Source organism: Lissotriton vulgaris, chromosome 3_1 (genome assembly GCF_964263255.1).
Source record: "Lissotriton vulgaris chromosome 3_1, aLisVul1.2, whole genome shotgun sequence".
NCBI lineage: Eukaryota > Metazoa > Chordata > Amphibia > Caudata > Salamandridae > Lissotriton > Lissotriton vulgaris.
The window spans coordinates 558,189,347-558,211,684 of NC_141689.1; the positions used below are offsets into that span (position 1 = coordinate 558,189,347).

Consider the following 22,338-nt stretch of genomic DNA (forward strand, 5'->3'; position numbering starts at 1 on the left):
AGAGGGTCCTGAAAAGACCCTGGCATAGGCTTAAACTACCGGACTTCCATAAATTCCTTGGAGAGCTCTCCCTGGAAAATATGCCAGACCCGGACACGGCATATACTGCCTTCTGTGAATGGATTACTAAAGGCCTGGACGCCTGCATACCTATGGAATATACAAAGGGACGTCGATCCACTTCAAACCCATGGTACAATGATGCTCTAAGAGCCTTGAAGAAAGATTGTAAGAGAGCTGAACGGTCCTGGAGGAAAGACTACAAGGAGGGGGACAAAGCCATCTATTTGGCTAAGTTGAAGATATATCATAAAGCAATCTGTTCTGCTCAGGCCCTATTCTATGCGGAGGAAATACAATCCAGTCCTAACCCCACTAAATGCATCTTCAAAATCTTGCAAGAATTAAAAAACCCTAGAAGTACGGCATCTAAAATATCTTCAACGCAGCACTGTGAGGAACTAGCCAACTTCTTCATTGAAAAAGTGCAAAAGATTTACAAGTCCTTCCCACAGCACGTTTTAAGCCCTCAAACCCCTGGTGAAGTTAAGGTGGATGGTCCCATCCTGGAGGCCATACCCAAAATGTCAGAGGCGGAGCTAGGTAAACTTTGCAGGAAGGTGAAATCTGGCTCTCCGGCAGATCCTATGAGGCCAACACAATTCCTAGAATCATTGGCGCACTTCCAACAGCCGCTTAGTGATATCATTAATTTATCTTTTTCCTCTGCTAGAGTACCTAAAGCCTGGAAACAAGCTTGGGTCTCTCCCATCCTCAAAAAGCCATCCTTAGATCCTTCTATGTCAGCAAACTACAGGCCCATATCTCTCCTTCCGTGGGCCGCAAAGATCGCGGAAGCCCATGTGAGTGAAGTGCTGTCCAAATATCTGAATAACAACGATATCCTGGATCCGTCTCAAAACGGGTTCAGGCCGGGTCACAGCACCGAGTCTGCCCTACTTGCTACTGCTGAACACCTCAGGATGATCCTTGACGCCGGTCGAAGTGCAGCGCTGATTTTATTAGACCTCAGTGCTGCCTTCGACACGGTATCCCATGACATCCTTTTGTCTCGGCTGGAAGCGATAGGGATCACGGGAGCCGCCTTCGAGTGGTTCTGCTCATTCCTTGAGGAGAGATCATTTCGGGTCTCAGCCCCACCATTCATCTCTAAATCCACCACATCGGTCAGGGGGTACTTAGTCCATCACTTTTCAATCTTTATGTGCAACCCCTGGTCGATGTAGCAAAAAAGTGGGGCCTTACGCTGGTATCGTATGCAGACGATACCCAGCTGGTCATCACTTTATCCGAAGGACCATCTGACTCGGCCACCAGGTTCAGAGATGGAATGACAGCTGTTGCCCAATGGATGACGGATAACTACTTGCAGCTGAATGCCAGTAAAACGGAGGTCTTACTGGCAGGGAAGAACACTGCCCTCTGGAATGAGCACTGGTGGCCGGCATCGTTGGGTGAAATGCCAATACCATCGACCCTTGTTAAGAATCTGGGAGTCTGGATGGACTCTTCACTTACCTTCCAGACCCAAACTAAGAGAGTGGCAGCTACTTGTGTGGGTCTGTTGAGAGGCCTCAAGCCCATCCTTAAATATTTTGAACCGACCGTACGGCAAATCATCATACATGCCTTGATATCCTCACGCTTGGACTATGCCAGCGTGTTGCTTTTGGGTGCTAATAAATCCGAGATCCTACGAATACAAAGAGTTCAAAATATGGCCGCGAGAACACTGATAGGGCTTCCTCGTTGGTGCTCAGTGAGAGCTACAATGAATAAACTTCACTGGTTACCGATTTCTTCTCGGATCCAGTTTAAAGCCCTGGTGATGGCCTTCAAGATTCTTAAAACTGAGAGCCCGACCCTACTACGCCCTTTACTGACCAGGTATGTCCCGCAATGCAGTTTGCGCTCGCTGGGTCAACATTTGGCGAAGGTGCCGCGTTTTAAACTATGCCGCATGGGTGGTCGCTCCTTCCGGGTGCTGGCAGCTAAACTATGGAACTCTCTGCCAGATTACATCCGTGGCATTGAGAATATGCTGCAATTCCGGAAGGCCATTAAAACCTTTCTATTTCCATCACCATAGTCTCCTTCCTTAAATTCTCTGGATGGCCTTTTCGTCTGTTTCATGATTTGGCAGCGCCGGGACGCCCCTTTGCTGGGGCAGCTGTTGCGCTTAATAAATATAGTAACATAACATAACATAACAAGTACATCTCTTCTCCCTTCACCTCTGCAGTGCAGCCGGGACCAAGATCAGGACCCCTGCAGTGTCAAGGTGATGCTGGAGGCCTTACAACTTTGTGCCCTTGATTCACCAACCCCGTCTCAAACAGGATACTAACCTGGGGGTAACACAAATGTAAGTACTGCTTTTGATATTTCTCATTTGCTCAGGAGGGGTATTGACGGTGTGGGCCAGCCATGTTATGCTCCTAGCAAGGAGGTAGATGAGGATTCATCAGGTGAAAGCAATAATGGAGTCTCAAGATGTCATTCCAAGGATTGGTGGATTTAAAGATACCTGCTGCAAGAGATCTCCTATCTGTCGATAGGAGTCCTCTGAGTCTTGTGGCTGCTACTGCACAGCCTGAGAGTAGTATGCCGCCTGTCTTACAAGGAGAGATTAAAGATGATAATAAATTAAGACAATCTAAGAGGAAAAAAACCCCAGATCATGCCACAGCACATCAATTATTCAAGCCTGCTAGACAGCGTCAGCCTAGTAAGGTAGGCGATCGGGTCTCCAAGAGCAGTCCACTCAGGAAATGGGTGACTTCACAGGGAGAAGTTAAATCAAGTATATCTTGAATTTCTGCTATGCTCCTAGGATCTGAAGTGAAAGAACAGCGCCCACAGCAACAGGCTCAAAACTCTCAACACATATGTTCCACTCCAAATCTTGGTTCTCCCCCAGAGATATCTTCTGGAACTTTAACTGACCATTCCCTCTTACTTATGACCAAGGAGGGGCATAGGGAGGAAATGGAGGGGGCTGCACAAGAATCATTTTTAAGATCAATTATGATAGCCCTACTAGCCCAACGAGTTGAGGCGCAGGCCTATTACACCCAGGCAAGAGAGGATAATTTACAGATGCAAAAATCACTGGATGAGGTTTCCGAACAGATCAGTAACCTTGCAACTGATGTGGCAGACTTACAGCAAAGGGCTGCCTATAATGAGGAAATGGCGACAACAACAGTTAAGTCTATCGAGAATCATGAGGGGCAGCTGAAAATGCTCCAAATTAATATTGAGGACATTGAAAACGGACACAGAAGGAACAACTTGAGGATTTTTGGGATACCGGAAGGCAAAGAAGGCTCTGACCCCCGGCAGTACATGGGCCAATTGTGCAGGAAGGCCTTTCCCAAAGTGAGCAATTGGGACTGGTATTCGCAAATGCAGAGCGCTCATTGGCTTCCTTTTAACCGTAATGCCTCTGGGACTAAAGTAACACAGCCCCGGCCTATACTGATATATTTCAGGAACTTCCTTCTGAAACAGGCTGTTTCTCTTACAGCCAGACCAACAACGCCCGTCTTAGTTGACAATCTGTCAATTGTTGCATGGTCAGATTTATGTAGATCCACAATGGAACGGCAATGTAAGCTCCAGCAGATCATTGATCTATTGAAAGCCGCAGGGGCTCAAACTTTCCGGCAGGAACCTGCCTGCCTCAAAATTATCAAAGATGGTCAGTCTCAGATGTGCTAAGTTCTCCAAAGAAGATGCAGCTCTTACTTTGGCTCGATTAAGGAGACTCATTTGGCCAACAAAGATAGGGCCCTACTTAAGAAGCTAGGTTATAACATAGTTGCCTGTACATCCCAGAATATAGCAATTTGAGAGGTGGCGGTTATGTTTTCTAAAGAAATTTCAGGGCCAGGTGTTAAAGACTGCGGCAGACTCTGAGGGAGATGGGTATTAGTGCAGCTTTTTTTTACATTAATTTAAATGTGTACTCTGTGTTGTCTATGGACCAAACACTGATGAGCTGGAAACATTTGATAAGTTTCCTTTCAATTATTGAGCTGGGTGGGAGAATTGATTCTAATGGGTAATTTTAAGTATGTAATGAACTTCAGTATTGACTCTACTAATCACAGGGCTACTGTTTGCAAACCTAGAAATAGGACCTCCCTTAACGACCTGATTAAGTTATATGACATCTGCAATGCTTGGTGGACTTTATACCCAACAGACCCTGGCTATGCATATTACTCTCATCCTCATAAGAATTACTCAAGGATAGACATAGTCTTTATTAAACGTTTGTGGTTAGAAAATATGGAAATGTCTGCATGCCCAAGGGTAGTTTCAGATCATAATCTGATTTATTTTCACTTTTCACTTGATTTGAACTTTGACAGGCCCAATAGTCCTAGGTTTACCTTCCCTCGCAATCTACTAACCTATAGTGAATACATACATTTTACTACTTAATGCACTTAAAATTACAGATGTACGCAAAGTATTTGCTCAACTGGTAGAGATGCGATCCCGTGCTGGACGCAGACTGAGGGAGCAGATAGCTGCTTTATTTGTAAAATACAGGAGGCTTCAATACAAATATGGGAAAAGGGTTGGCTATGTATTAGCGTATCAAATTACAGAACAACAAAACAAGGGTAAAATTCAGGCCATTAAGGGAGTAGATGGCAAGCTTTACACAAACACCACACTCATTTTGGAGCAATTGTCTCTGTTTTATAGAAAGCTATACAGCCATTCATAAGAGTTTGATCAGTATAAATGGGTAGAATATACTAAACAGTGCCACCTACCATGTCTTACGGAGGACCAGGCAGGGGACCTTTAGATAGATATCTCAAGGCTGGAAATTGAGGCTGCCTTAATGGCACTACCCTCGGGTAAGGCATCAGGGGAAGACTTGCTGCCTACCGAGTTTTATAAGACATTCAGAGAGAAACTGAACGCGGGACTTCCCTCTGTTAACCAATTAATTCAGGCAGAAGGGGCTGTTCCAGAAAGCTGGAACACAACTCATATTGTGGTCTTTTTAAAAAGGCCAATTATTTGGGATCATATCGGTTCATTTTATTGATTAACACTGATGCTAAAAGGTTTTCTAAAATTTTGACCTGCCGTCTCGCTCCAGTAATTTCAGTCTTAGTATCCCCACAGCAATACGGATTGGTCCCAGGCAGAGATACCGCTCCGCATATCAATAGAGCAATTGCTGCATTTGACATTGCTGAGAAATGCCATATCAACATGGATATGATAGCACTCAATGCCCAGAAGGCATTTGGCAGGTGTTGCGTGGGATATCTTGTGGGCCACCCTGTCTGCCTTTGGTATAGGGGTAGATTTTATTAAACTGATTCAGGCACTTTATAAGATCCCACAAGCTTGGGTTCCACATGCTGGGAGCTACTCTGGATTCTTTTGGATCTTTTGCTGGACAAGACAGGGGTGTCCACTCTCCCCCTTCGTTTTGCTCTTTATATAGAGCCCTAGTTACAGTCCCTCCTTAGGAATACATATATTCAATCATGGGCTCTCAGTGATCAACAACTGGAATTAAACGCATATGCCAACGATGTGGCAATTTTCTCTTACAACCCGGCAACAGCAGTCACTCAGACTACTCTCGAAGCATGTGTTTTTGGCGAATTCTCAGGCTATAGGCTATATTTGAATTTCAATCCTGATACTCCACTTCTAGGGGCCACTACCTCAGCAGTTTATTTACGCATTAGGCTGTGCTCTGCGGTCTCTAATATTGTTAAATTAAATTACGAAACTTTGTTATCTACAAAGATTTCTGAACTTAAATCATGGAATAAATTACCACTCACCAATATTGGGAGAGTGAATATTATTAAAATGAATATTCTCCCCAGGTTTCTCTATTTTTTAGGGCAATTCCGCTGAGGGTCTTGAATTCCTTTTTTAGATGGCTGGAAGGCGCTATTGGTAGTTTTATATGGGATTACAGGAGGGCAAGGTACGCTAGCTGATTTCTAAAATCCCCCTATAGAGAGGAGGGCTCTCACTTCCGGATTTTAAGTTATACTTTGGGCTGCTTTTACTGGATTGCGTAGTCTACTGACTTACGGGAAGCCAGATTCAACATCACTCTGCTACCAGCTGGCTCTTGGAGCAGAAGTTAGGCTTTTATTTTATCGACTAGATGATCCCAACTACTACAAAAGGATGCATTTCAAAATTCTTACAGATATTATTTTCATTTGAAAGGGGATTTGTAAGAAATATTCTTTTGGTTTTATTAACAAAGATACCCCCCATATGGGACAACCTTGCTTTTCCCCTTGTTTCTTGAGATCCACCCTGTAGAGTTTAGGAAAATTGCGAAATAATAACAATGGGTCAACTATTTGATCCTAATGGCTTTAGGTCTTTTTTTTTTTTTTTTTTTATTTTTTTAGTATTATAAAGCTTTATTCGAGTTGCATGCTCATAAAAGCACAACATACATTTTAAAACATCACAATTGATAATTAGATTACATTCATTCAAAAACATTTTATAAGACAGTTGTGCAAGCTTAACCAATATTAAAATTAGCACACTATTTAAAACAGTTATCAAATCTGATTTGTAAGAAGGGCTCTCCGCCTAATGGACCAGGCCCACCCTAGATATTTAGCTATACCCATAACAATAGGCTCTTCAGTGGTGGTGCAGATAATTCTCTTTGCCTCGACAGCACTAGTTGTCCGAGGTTCTTGCAAACTGGAGCTAACCAGACCCTTCTTGGAGTGGCGTAGGCATCACAAGCAAATAGGAAGTGACCCACACTTTCATTGGCTGTACCACATGCTGGGCAGCACAAGGTATTCAAACTCTTCCACCTGCCTGTTAAATGTCTCAGGGGGAGGGAGCCGGATCTTAACTGGAAAAACAACTTCCTGTCCGTGGGGACAGTTATGCTGTCCCAATACTGTTCTAACACGGGACACATTTTAATTTCCAGAAAACGACCACCCATTGAATCGGATTTTGCTCCCCTCCAGAGCCTACCATCTATCCATTCCCAATATAGAGTTTTAAGGGTATTTTTGCTTGGGAAAACTTCCCCCGCAGGGTTATCCCAAAGGTTGGAAAGACCCAGTTCGCCTAGCATGACCCTTAAATTTTTGAGCCATGATATTTTATGAAAGATGTCAATTTTAATTATTGCCAGAAACCCGTCCGCATAATGCTTAATCTCGGGAGTAGACCAGAGTCGTCTCCAATATAGGATAGGACGCAATCGAGCTCGATCGCTAACAGTTCTTCTCCCAAGGTCAAGGCTGAGAGGGATTAATGGGGTACTCTGGGGGAGTCCCATAATTCCCCTAAGAAACCTGTTCTCTACTATCTGTAGGGAAGTAAGCTTTTCAAAACCCCACAGTTCTGCTCCATAAAGGGCCGACCCTATTGCCTTAGCGTCGTATACAGCAAGGACAGGTTTTATGGGCTTTGTTTTTGATCTTTTGTGCTCCACCCGTAGAGCCCCCGAAATTTGCTCGTGTTTCAAAACCGCTTTTTCTATGTGGTGGACCAGCCCTGGCTAGTTGCTATTTGTACTCCTAGATAGGTAAACTCCCTAACTACCTCAAGCTCGATGTTATTCATGTGTATCCTAGGGCGAGGTTTACATCCTGGGGAGAAAGCCATTAGCTTGGTCTTGCCTACGTTAACTTCGAGACCATGCTCCAGGCAGAACTCGTCAAAAATATCCAAGGCACGCTGTAACCCAGCGGGGGTCTTAGACATTATTAACGTATCGTCAGCGAACATCAGGATCGGAACCCTGAGGCCCGCTAACGAAGGAGCATCCACACTGGCATCCAGCATCCTACCAACTATCCCATTAATATATAATGTAAAAAGCAAGGGTGCCATTGCACAACCTTGGCGAACCCCTCGTTCTACTGGAAAGTCGATAGAAGATTGGCCATTCAACCCCCACTGTACTTTGGCAAAATTGCTCTCGTGTAGCCTCATAATTAAGGTGAGCAATTCTGCTGGAATACCTATCTTCTTTAAAACTGCCCAGAGCTTACTTCTTGGAACTAAGTCAAAGGCAGCCCGCAAGTCGACAAAAGTGACATACAGGCTGCCCTTGCCAAGAAGTACCGTCCCCCACCGCAACATAGTAAAACGAAGCACCTGGTTGACGGTGCTAGTGGCCCTCCTGAAGCCTGCCTGGAAAGGGGAAAGGGAATTATTCTCATCCACCCATTCCATAAGTTTGTTTACCACCATCTTCCCGATCACTTTTTGGATAGTGGCAATCAAACTTATTGGCCTATAATTTGCCGGAAGGGATCGATCTCCTTTTTTATAGATCGGTATAATAATGGCTCCCTTCCATTGATCTGGGACTAGCGCACCTTTTGCGATGGCATTCCCCAGTAGGAACACATACCTGACCCACCTATTTTTATCGTTTTTAAAAACATCCGAGGGTATCCCATCTAAACCAGGGGCCCTACCCCCTTGTGCTGAACATATTGCTAGTTCAACTTCTTTGGCGGAAAACAGATTGTCTTTGGGAAATACAGCTGGAATTGCTTCCCCCGCCACCATCTCCTTGGTCTCTGCATATTGAGGCCTAACATAGTTCACCCAAGCAGACTCTACAACATTATTATCTGGTTTGTTTGGGATACCACCTCTACCCCACTTCACTAACTTCCAGAAGAGCCTGGAATCCTTGGCTCCAGAGGCCTCCTTTAAATCATCCCAATACGTCTCATCCCACATTTATTTTGCCAGGGAGATGCTTAAATTGTATTACTTCCTTGCTACTTTAATTGCAGCCCTATCCCTGTTTTTAATGGCATTACCCAGGGTTATTCTAGCTACCCTACACTGTTGATTGAACCATCTAGCTGGTTTAGGGGGTGCTGAACGTTTTCCCTTACTTGCTCTCATGAAATGAGGTTTTAGAAGAGCAAAGAGATTGTTATGGATATCAGTGATTGCCATGGACCCTGGGACTATAGAAGTTGCTAATTCCATAGAGGCAAGAGCATTATCCACCTCAGAACCAATGAAATCCATAGATGCTGCATTCTCCAAGACACATGGCCATTTCAATCTGCGCATATCATTTGCCATGTCCGGGAGCAAACCGTCGCTTGCCTGGGAATTGGAATGGGCAGAGTTCCACCATGTGTGAGTCACACAGAGGGGGTTGTGATCACTTTCTATCCTGCCCTTGATTTCCATGTCACAAACTCCCTGCCAGAGATTAAGACTACATATAACGTAATCTATCCTACTTCTATTGTGACCATTATCAAATGTACACACACCCTCCTTATCTCCCTTTGTTCTCCCATTCAGGGCTCTCATCCCGTGTTCCAAACACATAGCATTTAGGAGAAGTATATCCTTCGTCCAGCGTTGACGGGGGCTAGGTTTAAAGAAGGGACTCCCCATAGATTATCTTCCTCCTGCCCCAAGGGGTCTTCAGTACTATCTAGGGGTTCAAAAGTCCTATTCAAATCCCCAGCTATTATTACTCGATTTCCAAGGGACTTGGTTTGCCAAAAGGTGGATAAGGCCTCTAGAGTAGGGGAACTCCCGGTGTTGGTGCCTCTAGCATAGATGTTATACAAATCTATCACACCCCACTTTACTGAGGAAATTCGCAGCATTAAAATATCTCTGCAACCCAAATCCCACATTTTCATAGTAGCATCCAAGCTCTGCCTAATCCAAACTGTGAGGCCTCCCATGGGTCTACCACTGGGACCTCTACTTGCTGGGATTGAGAAATTTAAATAACCTGGAAGATAGATAGGGTCACAAGCCCATGTCTCCTGTAGAATACACAAGTCAAACCCATTAATAAAATCGATCCATGATTGTGACATCAACTTGCTCCCCAGTCCTGCAATATTCCAAGATATGAAATTCCCTACAACAGGTCCATCCCCGCATACTGTTCTTATGGAGGTGGATATAGGGGGGTTCACAGGGCTACCATCATGTTCTCCCCAATTTTGGTCATTACCCATAGTGTTTTGCTCCACTCCTAGAGAGTCAGTGGTACATAATGCATGCAGTTCCCCACTCCCCAGGTTTTGCACTAACTCCCCAATAGGTGCCTCCTCGAGGACAATCTTTTCACCAACATTTGCTTCAATTAACACAACATTAATATTTGATTCAGGGACGTCAAGGTTCCAACATGAGTTCCAACAAAATGTACCTCCCCAGCTATTCCAATAGTCAAAATGTGGTCAGCAACCCCAACCCAAACATTGCATACCTTCCAAAGAGTTATAATTTGGGCCATTGCCATGGGTTTGCCATTGTAATGGAGTAATGGATGGGGCAACCCCTACCAACGAAAAATTATTAGAGCAGCTTGAGTTCCTAGGCAAACCTACTTGAACACAGGTTTGCCTTGGGTAAAAAACATAAGGTCTACAATGCCAATTCCGCCACTGCTTGTACCCCAGCCCTGCCTCGTTATCCAGCCAGCCACCCTGGGATCTTGAAAATTGATAACAATACAATCCCCCCCCAAGTTTTTGGGAGTATGACCAATCCAGTCAATCCTCCTTACCCCTATTATCAACCCATCCACTTCCCCCGGTAGTAATCTGTTTACCCTTAACCAGTGCATTACCTTGTTTTTAAGCATCTGGAAGGTTTCTCTTTGACCAACCAAAAGAGTTGGCACGTTGGTAAGGACCGCGACGTAGGGATAGGAATCCGGGGTAAGATTCATAGGGGGTATCTTTTGAGGAGGCTTCATAGGAAGGAGTAATGGTTGTGTAATAGCTGGAACAATGGGACGAGATATAGGGATATTTAATGTTGGCTTAGAATTAGTGGGTGCAATATTACTTAACCTGGAATCATTATTGCCCACTGCTCCAACATTATAGTGGGGTTTAGGAATACTTGGCAGAGGCTGAGGGTTGTTAGGGACAGAAGTAGTACCTTGCGGACATTCTTTATTCTTGCCCTTGGGCAATGGGTCTGGGACCTTAGTTGTTTGTTTCCCTGTACTAGTGCCCGGACAGGCTAACACTACAGGGTTAGTCAATTGACTTGGACCTTTTTTCTGGGACCCATTTGTAGTTCTGCCTGCCGCGGATTTTATTTCAATAATAGGCAGATTTTTTTCCTTTCCATTGGTTTCCTGAAACTTGCTACTCTCATTTAACCTAGGTTGTGATTTGATTAACAATTTCGTAGAGAAAAAATTGTCAAAGGTGGCCTGCTCAAAATGATCCAGACGACTAATTATCTTATTGACTTGATCCTCTATAGGTGCCAAAAGTGACCTTAATAGCTTTTCCAGCTCAGGTATCAGTGGATGTGTCGAGGGAGCGTTCACAACCAGCCCCTTCCCCAGGGAGTCATTAGTGGTAAGGCTTGAACTCGCTACAAGAACAGTTCCCCCCTCATTTAATGGGTCACTACTTTCACTAACCCCACTATGCTCCTTTTGGGTGGACAGAAGGTTTTTTGCAACTGTCCTAACTTTAGTTGGGGGTTTAGAGGAATGACATTTCCTTGGAGCAGTACTCCTCTTTCTTTTCGCGCATGGTTTTACGTTGAGCGCTCTAGTGGACACACTAGTTTCAGCTATACAGATTGGAAAATCAATAGGCTGTACAGATGGGGTTATAGACAAAGTGGAGATCTCCAAATTCAGACCGCCCTCGGTCTCCAGTATTAGAGGAGATACATTAAGTACATCAGACACAACGGGCAAGGTTGTGGACGACAGAGGGGTGACTAATGCCGGGAAGACTTGCGGTAAACGTTTGTCTGCGGAATTCTTAAGAAGCTCGATTGACAGCCTACGCTCGGCACGTTTCTCAGCTAGAGAAATTTCCTTATCAATATCTTGGGTAACACGGTTGAAAAATTTGTCTAAAGGACCAGGGATGGTTAATCCACCCTCTGCCTGGGAGGAGGCCAGGCTAGTGCTAGTGCTATTGTGTGTTACAGACATTATTTACAGCCCCCCTCAACAACACAATAAGTACGTTATCACAATATGACACAGATCAAAATAAATAGGTATGGTCCACAATACTAACGAAGACGATTACTTAACCATAAACGTCAATGAGTTGGCCCAGCCCGGCCTCCTTCAGCCCCTGACGGCCACAGACGGCCCGCCCTTTGCCCGGGCTTAGCCCCGGGCGCTCCCGCGCGCTCCCGCGCGCTCCCGCGTTGCGGTGAGCGTTGTTACAGTTATAGGGAGGGTTGTTCACTAGTGCGGGGCTTGCAGGGAGAGCGGGCCAGGTGTAGACTATTGGCCGGGCAGGGACTCCTGGTACTTGGAGTCCCTGCAGTCGCTCGCAGCCCTGCAGCTCTTCCCCTTTGCTCCCAAACAACAGCGCCCAGGACACAGACCAGACTCTCCCAGCAGTCCTCACCCGCGAAGCGGGACCCGCGCAGTGGGTCCTGCGAGGAGTGGCGTTTCAGGCAGCAACAAAGTTCCAGGGCAGGAATCCACAGGCAAAGTCCTTGCTGGCTAAAGGGCAGTCCAGACAAACAGAGCGTCCCACCAGAGCGGGAAAGAGGTAGGATTTTAAAAGGTCCGTTCACTGGGGGCGGGGCTTGCAGGGAGAGCGGGCCAGGTGTAGACTATTGGCCGGGCAGGGACTCCTGGTACTTGGAGTCCCTGCAGTCGCTCGCAGCCCTGCAGCTCTTCCCCTGTGCTCCAAAACAACAGCGCCCAGGACACAGACCAGTCTCTCCCAGCGGTCCTCACCCGCGAAGCGGGACCCGCGCAGCGGGTCCTGCGAGGAGTGGCGTAAAGTAGTAGTAAAGTTAGGAGTCCTAACTTTACTGCTACTAAATTGAGAAAAATCCTAATTTTAAGACTTTCGATATTCACAGAAGGCATTTAGGAGTCCTAAAGTTAGGAGTCCTAACTTTAATACAACTAAATTGAGAAAAATTATAATTTTAGGACTTTCGGTATTCACAGAAGGCATTTAGGAGTCCTAAAGTTAGGAGTCCTAACTTCTGTGAATACCGAAATGAGTAAGTTCATTCTGTGAATACCAAAAGTAGTAAGTGCATTCTGTGAATGCCAAAAGTAGTAAGTTCATTTTGTGAATACTAAAAGTAGTAAGTGCAATCTTTGAATACCAAAACAGTAGTAAGTTTAGGATTGAATCTTAAGTTCATTCTCTGAATCGGGCCCATGGAGATCAAGGACCAGATGTAGGTAATCAAATATTACAGATTCCTAAATACCAAGTTTTACCGATTTGGTATTTAGGAATCGGTAAATGTGATGTTAATGATTCAGAAAATTTTACCGAATAGGTAATATTAGGTAATTATCGATTCGGTATTTACCAAATTGGTAATTCCCATTCATTCCTATGGGCCAGAAGGCCCATCGGAATGAATGGGAATTACCGATTCTGTAAATATCTAATCGGTAATAGGGGGAAGACTTACAAGGGTGGCAGGGTGTCACATTGACACCCTGTTGCACCCCTGAATAGTGCATGGGTGCACATGATGCAGACATACATGCCCTAAGGGCATGTATGTTTGCCACATGCCACTGTTAAAAAAGCACAAAATTGCTTTTTTAACGTATTTCGATATTTACCTCCAATTTGTGGTGTGCACCTGTTACAACGCATTTTTTACAACGCACTACTGTTACAACGCATCCATTACAACGCGGATACTGTTACAACTCATGTTTTTACAACGCATTTTTTTACAACGCAGGTACCTTTACAACGCATACCATTACAACGTAAGTATTGGTAAGTATATAGTTATTTTTTAAATGTTATATGTTTGGGGTAAAGGGGTATTTTTAGGGGTTAGGGTCAGTTTAGGGTTTTTGGGTAAAGGGGTATTTTTAGGGTTCAGGGTCAGTTTTCAGTTTGTGGGTAAAGGGGTATTTTTAGGGTTCAGGGTCAGTTTTCAGTTATTGGGTAAAGGGGTATTTTTAGGGTTTAGGGTCAGTTTTCAGTTTTTGGGTAAAGGGGCATTTTTAGGGTTCAGGGTCAGTTTTCAGTTTTTGGGTAAAGGGGTATTTTTAGGGTTCAGGGTCAGTTTTCAGTTTTTGGGTAAAGGGGTATTTTTAGGGTTCAGGGTCAGTTTTCAGTTTTTGGGTAAAGGGGTATTTTTAGGGTTCAGGGTCAGTTTTCAGTTTTTGGGTAAAGGGGTATTTTTAGGGTTCAGGGTCAGTTTTCAGTTTTTGGGTAAAGGGGTATTTTTAGGGTTCAGGGTCAGTTTTCAGTTTTTGGGTAAAGGGGTATTTTTAGGGTTCAGGGTCAGTTTTTAGTTTTTGGGTAAAGGGGTATTTTTAGGGTTCAGGGTCAGTTTTCAGTTTTTGGGTAAAGGGGTATTTTTAGGGTTCAGGGTCAGTTTTTAGTTTTTGGGTAAAGGGGTATTTTTAGGGTTTAGGGTCAGTTTTCAGTTTTTGGGTAAAGGGGTATTTTTAGGGTTCAGGGTCAGTTTTTAGTTTTTGGGTAAAGGGGTATTTTTAGGGTTCAGGGTCAGTTTTCAGTTTTTGGGGTACAGGGTAAAAATAAATTAAATTTAATTTTAAATTAAATTATTTAATAGTAAATAAATTAAATTAAATTACATTGCATTTTTTTTGGGGTTGAGGGTCAGTTTTGAGTTTTTGGGGTACAGGGGTACAGGGTAAAAATAATGTTATATTTTTTTTAATTTTCAATAATTAATTTAAATTATATTTCATAAAATTACTTTAATTTATTTTTGGGGTTTAGGGTCAGTTTTCAGTTTCTGGGGTACAGGGGTACATGGTAAAAATAAAGTAATATTAATTTAAATTTTAAATAATAAACGGAAATTAAATTATTTAAAATTACATTAAATTATATTTTTAAAATTAAGTTACTATTATATTATTAATATTAACATATACTTACCAATACTTACGTTGTAATGGTATGCGTTGTAAAGGTACCTGCGTTGTAAAAAAATGCGTTGTAAATACATGCGTTGTTACAGTATCCGCGTTGTAAAAACCGCGTTGTAACGGTATGCGGAGTAAAAGTCCGCGTTGTAACATCATATATCCCCAATTTGTAGTTGGTGGTAAATAATGAATCATTAAATGGGAAATGCACTCACTTGAGTGCTCCCTACATTAGGGATGCGGTAAATTACCAATTCGGTAACTTAAGGATTCGTTAATTTACCGATTTGGTAAATTACCGAATCCTTCAATTTGGCCTCCTACATCTGAAAAGCTTAATACCGGTCGGTAACGGCCGAAATTCTGTAATTTTGGCCATTACCGACCGGTATTAGGCTACCTACATCTGGCCCCAAGTGATTTGCCCAGAATCACATAATGTTGTCTAGCGCCGAGGCCAGGATTCAAGCCTGGGTATCCAGGGTCCGAAGGCAGTGCCTGGAACTGCCGAGCTTGACTTTGATATTCTTTATAATTCCAAAAAGGCCCTCAAATTGCATGTAGATACATGAGCATACATACTTTACACAGGTGTGCACAAGCAACACATACCTGCACACATCTCCAGTCACTAGGCTACGGGCTGGTCTATTAACCAACAAGATACCCAAGTAACTGGGATTACCCTCAAATTGAGATACCCCAAAGTTTTTCCATCCCACTTAAAGTCCTGGTTACAAGACCCGCTTTTCCAGTTTGGTGGTTGGCAATGTATCATATTATATGTGTTTAGATATGTATCAGGCAGTTGCACGTTATCCTCTTAGTCATTTAGAAAGCAGCGTTTATAACTAATATCAGCACATATTCCTGCGCTTTGCCAAAAAAGTAGTGTCAAACTAATAAGTACTCGTGAGGAAAAATATATTTGGACCACATGGTGCCACCGAGAGCAGGAAAGGGAATAACAATCATCCCAGGAAGGCACTGTCTCGTGAAGCCACAAAGGCAAGTGTCATTGCTGGAAAGTGCTGGCAAATGTGCAAACCTAATACAGAATGTGAACATTCAACTGCGCTCCGCACGTCATCAGATAACGTATCAGATGAATAACTCCCATTAAAAGGAATATAGCACGGTCTACGCAAGTCCTTGGGAGCCTAGCCTCGGGAGCATAGGTGCTTTTGAGGGCCTCAAATCTAAATCCTTACACCAGTCGCGGCCATTATTACGGATGGTTGGGGGGTTGTCGTCGCGCCACGGAGGGCATGGGGGGGGGGGGGGGGCGGGATGGGTTTAAACGAAAAAAATATATAGAAAATAAAAGTAAAACTTACTGTCCTGAGACTCCCGACTCCCACCGTCCTGCATTTTGAATTCCTGGCTGCAGCGCTCATCATCAGGAAGGCAGCCTCCCTCCCCTCCACCAATCACAACGCTGCAATGGCAGCGTTGTGATTGGTGAGGCCGCGCCTCACCCAGGTAATTTTCTCTCTGTATGCTGCAGCATACATAGAGAACAGGGAGAGTGGTAGGTGTTGCTCGAGGGCAGGGGGGAGTGGCTTGCCCACTGTTGTTCATGTGGACTGTTTGGGCGGCCACAGGCTGCCAAACAGTCAGTATGAAAAACAGTGGGCAAGCCACCCCCCCCTGCCATCGACCAGGACTACCCACCCCCAACCAGGAACATCTGCTTTCTCTCGGTGCGAGAAGGCAGAAACAAATGGTAGTTATTACCATTTATGTTTCTGCCTTCTCGCACGGTGAGAAAGAAGGGGGGCGGCACCCAAACACCCCTATAGAGGAGCCGCCACTGACAATTATGCTGGTATCCGCCCCACTTTGTATTGCTAGACCATGGATCTCAGGGAATGCTCCTCAAGTTTCGAATGGTGCTCCGTTATTTTTCAGATATATGAATTAGAGCTCCCTTTGGCTAAAGCAAGGGGTCCCTCCTCGCTGCTAAAGTTTGATAAGATTTGGAAAAAATTTAGACAGGATTTTATTCATGTTGCTAATGATTAATTGAATATTGAAATGTTCTATGAATGAATTAGTCAATTATAATTGTGTCTACTTGGATTGCTTCTCTTTGATGTTTATCCTGTATGAATTGAATTGTTCTTATTTGTTTTAGATGATGACCTGAAAAAATAAAATAAAAAATATATTTAAAAAAAGAAACCTGTTGTAATCATATCAGGTTTGACCAGTATGGTTAAAAATCACAATTTACCACTCTATTTTCTTGTAGTGGCCTTAAGGATTGCTCCAACCCAGTGTTAGTCTTGCCTTCCTCGGTTGACCCGATAGCCCTCCCCTCCACCCCCCGAAGTTCGGGTCTAATTGTGCCCCTAAAGGATGTAATGTGAATATCATATAACTTGTTTGTTGTGTTTGCATACTTGCATTGGGAAAGGGGGAGTTACTGTGCGTTCTGGGCATTTTCTATTAAGGCAATTAACAACATAGAGACACCCCCCGATTGAAAGTGTGTAAGTGTTTCAATTTTATCAAAGTCCTTACTTGGTAGCACATGCCCAAGTGCAAAATTGATATATATGGCGTGCCGTGCACTATAAAGATTTTGCAAGTTACCTAGGAGTTCCGTAACCATATAGAGGAATGATGCCAAAGACCGAGTTCTTTTATAAGATTATGAAACTCCCAGGTGACTTGCAATATCCTTATCATGTAACCCAGGAGCTTTACCACATATAATACATGGTCACACCATCACCTTTCCCACAAACCACTGAAAACCTTGGTGCACAGCTCTTTCATATGAAAGAGCGAGCGGGTTTTCAAAAATGAAGAATATAACGAAATCCTCTACTGCAAAATGAAACACATCAACAACCTGTTAGATATTTGTTGTAAACAGAAATTATAAACAGTTCAATACAAGTCAGTTTTTACAAAAAGAAAAAGCTGCAGTGGCCAGAATGTATAGAAACATGCAGAAAGATTCTAGAAGGAGTGTAAAAAATAAATATGTCTTCTCTGCTTGTTATTTTGGGCTAGAGAAGTAGAGCAGAAGAAAGAAAAGCAACCTTTCTCGTTTCGTTGTTCTAAACACCTGCTTCAGTTAATGCTCCAAGACCTGACCTGCCTTTCACCTCGACTGCTGGCTCGGGCAGCAAGCATTGTTATATCAGAACTCGACTGTAATAACTTTATATTAGCTTAAATATGTCACTCCTTTTTGTTCTTTTTACTTGCATTTTGTACCCCTTCTGCATACATTTACGAATGTTTTATAATGATTGCCTTATTATATAGATCTTTTAATTATCAATACGCATGTTCATTATAATATGATTTCATTTTTGTGCAATGGTATGTCTGCATTTTCCTAGAGTTTGAAGGTAATCTGTGAACCAGCAGCAATTCTGCTCAATGTACTGTTAAATCCCTAGAGTCTCTTTTATGGATGGGTGGTAATACAAAATCAAATGATTCTCAAATTACTTCACTACTCTTTCCCTATGGCATAAGAGATTCCAGAGGTGGGATTTCCGGATTGAAACTTATTTTAGAACTCGAACCATGTTACCTCACCACCCAACTCTGAATCTCACACTCATCTTTCAAGAAGCACGATATAAAACCTCTTCAACCAGTTGCCGCTCTTATTTACTTCTGTGTTATATTATGTTTTAGTATTTTGTAGCATATTTGTACAAAGGATGCTAGCTATGTGATGCATATTATGTATGTGTCTCTTTTAATGTGGGGTTACTTTAAACCATGCACCTCTGTTCTCTGTTTCTAGACAAAAGCACTTATGGACAAACTGCAAAAGACGGTTTCTTCAGAAGGAAGATTTAAAAATCTCAGAGAAACACTAAGAAAGTATGTTTTTACAAACTCCCTTCGTTATGTGTAACTTATGTTAATTTGTATACCTTTGTGCACATTTCATTGGCAATATGGTTCTGTAGTCATTTCACTTTTGCTTGCTGCCTCTTAAAAAACTGGTGGTTTGTGTGAATCCTTGTAGAAGAATGAGAAACATCAGGCATGGGTGCTTGTAGTGGGAAGGAAGTTTACACTCTCTCCTAGGTATTATGTTATGAGATTTAACACAATGAACTACCTTAAACAGACCACACGATAAACCATTCTAGAATATAGAGTTTGAGTAACAGAGAAAAGGTTATACATTTCCAGTCTCGGTCTAATCCATCAGTAGAATTGATGATCATTCCCTAAAACGAAGCCTACATGCTCTATCATACTAGCAGAAATGTTTCCCGTTAATTGTTTGTAGGAAATTCTTTGGGAATCCCTTTTAGCAATGGTCTTTGAATACAACATAACATCCACGAGAATCATATAGTTAGTTTAAAAGAAGTTATGGAGCGGTCTAGCTGATCAAGCTCCCTTCCACGTGTTAAACAAGCAGAGATCATCTCTATGTGGAGACGATAGGCATTAATCAAGGACCTTTCCACATTCCCTTGCTGGTCTTGGTTTTCTCTGGAATCGTGTCAGCCATCCCAGTCGCCAGAAACTCCATTCTATGGAGGTGGTACCTAGAGGAAGGAGAGGGGTCACTTTCTTTCAACACTGTCCACCAGTCCTAAAATGTCCATGGACTCGACAATTCTCGCTCCGGTGCCTACTCGATTCACGGGTTCACACTCTGCGACTCTGGGCAATAGCTTGCTTAATCTCCACAATGGCCCCTCGCGTCGGGGTGCCTGGCTATCACCTTGCGGATACCCTGCCGGGGTTATCTCACAGGGGAATACCAGGACGGGTTCCCTAAGCAAGCGCTTAGAAACCAGTGGTGATTTGCGCTATATAAATTCATGTACATTTACATTTACATTTACAACTCTGCAGGGTCATAGGTGGTCCAGTGTTCCTACCCCTGGGAAAACTGGGTGCAGGAGTTCTGAACACAGCATAAAATCACCATGTCTACTAGGGGCGGCTGGTAGGGAGGGTGTAACTAGAAAAATATGTACAGGATTTCATCATGGCTGCTTACTCATTCCCACCAATGTCAGCAGGGTGAGAAACCTTCAAATCAGATATCAGCAAATGTTTACTATGGTCATTTTAAGTTAACATTTACCAGTCTTAAAAAAGTGTGCTGGTTGTGTGCCCCTGGCGTTTAATGATGTTTCTTTCGAATCCCTTGTGAAAGAAGGTCATAACAAGCACTGGAGGTTTAAGTATTTTCTACCTAAGGGCATTGGTGTTATGTCTCTTGAAAGACAAGCTAACGAAACCATTTAAATGCCAGGAATGGAGCGCATAAATGCAGACTCATAATTCATTCAATCTAATGAGCCCAGTGAAACACCACTCCCATCGTGTTCCACCTGGAGATTTTACCTGCAGTCAACAGGTGAAGTATCCAGGTGAACTAGTATGGGAAATATTCAGGAATCATATGGTAAATCCAATGCCTGCAAGTTATTCACCCAACATTTGTAGTCCGTATTATTCCCCTCTCCGAGAATTGCTAGAACCCCTCCCCGTAACAATAGTTTAGTGGAAGGGAAACAGCGGGTAATATTGTGGACCATTCGTGTGAGGGCCACTATACAAACGTCAGGAGGCCGCTGCAGGCCAGCCCGTACACCCCGACAGTAGCCAGGACAGTGTCACATATACACTCGCCACAACAGAAAACTGAAGCAGGGAAACACACAGAGCGGACACCCCTCTCCCTTGCTTGGCTCACAGCAGGATTGGAGCGAAAGAGGATCTTGGAGAGGCCAAGACAAGGAGAGCAAACAGAGACCTGAAACATTTCTGTGGATTAAAAGATGAAAACCAACAAATGGAAGGTTAACAATAGCAGCCATAACGAACAAAAGCAGTGATCATCATTAAAGTACTCAAATGGAGCAGGAATGACTGAATATTTTACAGATGTTAATGATTGTGAATCATTCAGTAGGAAATCAGGATGAAGCAAACGCAGAAGCAAGGCCATCAAATGAATAGCGTTATGCATAGATGTATGTGGCTTCCTATTTAATTTAGAATTCAATAGAAGGTTGAAAAACACAGGAACCAAACTGGCAACGTCAGTGGAAAATAAAAGGACACCCACACCCACCCCCGCCTCCTTGGTTTTTGCCAGTATAATTACTATGCCAGCACTTTAAGCTTTTTTTTATATATGTGAATAATAAAATTAAAAATTGCACAAAGTGTTTTCTAATTGTCTTGTCATTTTTCGTATGTCCAATGAAAGACATTTATTTTCTTTGGGTCCATTGACTGTATTGAGAATACTTGTGCTCTAAGCAACCACAGTTTGTTTTTATTTAATTTTACTGTCCCAAATTCGGGACAGTTGTTTGGGTTTCCACTGTTATTATTTGACCTTTGGGGATAGAGCTTTTACTGTGGCAATTGCCCGTAAATTGAAAAAATGTTCTACTTCCACTTTACTCAAAAACTTTTTTCTTTTTTTGTTAAAGTTTAGTAAGACTCAGAAAATCTGACCTTTTTGTGTCTCCATCTTGTTAGTCTGGATCTTTGAATTTTTTCTTGAATTTCATTTACCTATTTCCCTTGTTTTACTTTTTTCCCGTCTTGATCAATTTTTTTTGTTTCTCGTATATGTGCTCTACAAGTAAAATGATCCTTAAACACAATGTAACATTGCATAATGCCACTTACGCTACCCTTGACTTTTTGTTGAACGGTAGTCCACAATACAGTTCCTTTTTCTGATTGTTTTATGTAGCATTTGGAAAGTAATGTAAAGTCCAATGTGATCCACGAACGATTATTTTATATTATGTGTAGTGTAAAGTGACAGTAGTTTTTCTTTCTGCCAGAGCTTTGCTGATGTGAAGCATCAAGAGGAAATGTTGGTATCCCTTATGATAAAAAACTGTTTCCCAGAGGTGGATAGTTATTTTGTACCAACAAAATTAATTAATTAAGCTGTTTAAAAAAAACACACACACATCCCAGTGACTGTTTATTAGGTCTTCTCTTTTCAAGCATCAGGCCAGAGAAAGTCTGGACTTAGTGCACAACGCTTTCCTGAGTTCCTCTGCAACTGAATGTCTTACATTGGCGGAGGATTTGCAGTTATGTATGGGATTATTCCCTCTCAGTGGGATTAATTTCATATTTTTCTGGCAATGTGTAATGACAAACGCATGGCTACCCCTGCAATATTTTTATAAGCCCGGGGAAATGAACAGTAGGAGGACAAATACAGCACAGAATATATTACAGTTATCTCTAATCTAAACAGACCCGCTCGCAGCGCATCGGTTAGAGAAACCCTTGTCAAACTTACCCACTGTTGGTACTTCACACCTGCGCATGTGGTTTGGTGGAGGAGGGGATACGATGACCAGTGTTGGCGCCACTGTGGGGTGTCCAGCAGTTTTATACAATTACTGTAGCACTGTCCTAAACTTCACCGCTACAGGACAGAA

General features: G+C 43.0%; 1 protein-coding gene across 2 annotated transcripts in view; it reads left to right on the forward strand.

The window, feature by feature from the left end:
• The window catches only part of RASGRF2 (Ras protein specific guanine nucleotide releasing factor 2), a 1,825,430-nt gene that overhangs the window by 1,651,848 nt on the left and 151,244 nt on the right, over nucleotides 1-22,338 (forward strand). For both annotated transcript variants that reach the window (XM_086960835.1, XM_086960836.1), the window contains exon 24: nucleotides 18,687-18,766. In XM_086960835.1, coding sequence (XP_086816961.1) covers nucleotides 18,687-18,766 — 80 coding nt within the window. The remainder of the gene's footprint in view (nucleotides 1-18,686; nucleotides 18,767-22,338) is intronic.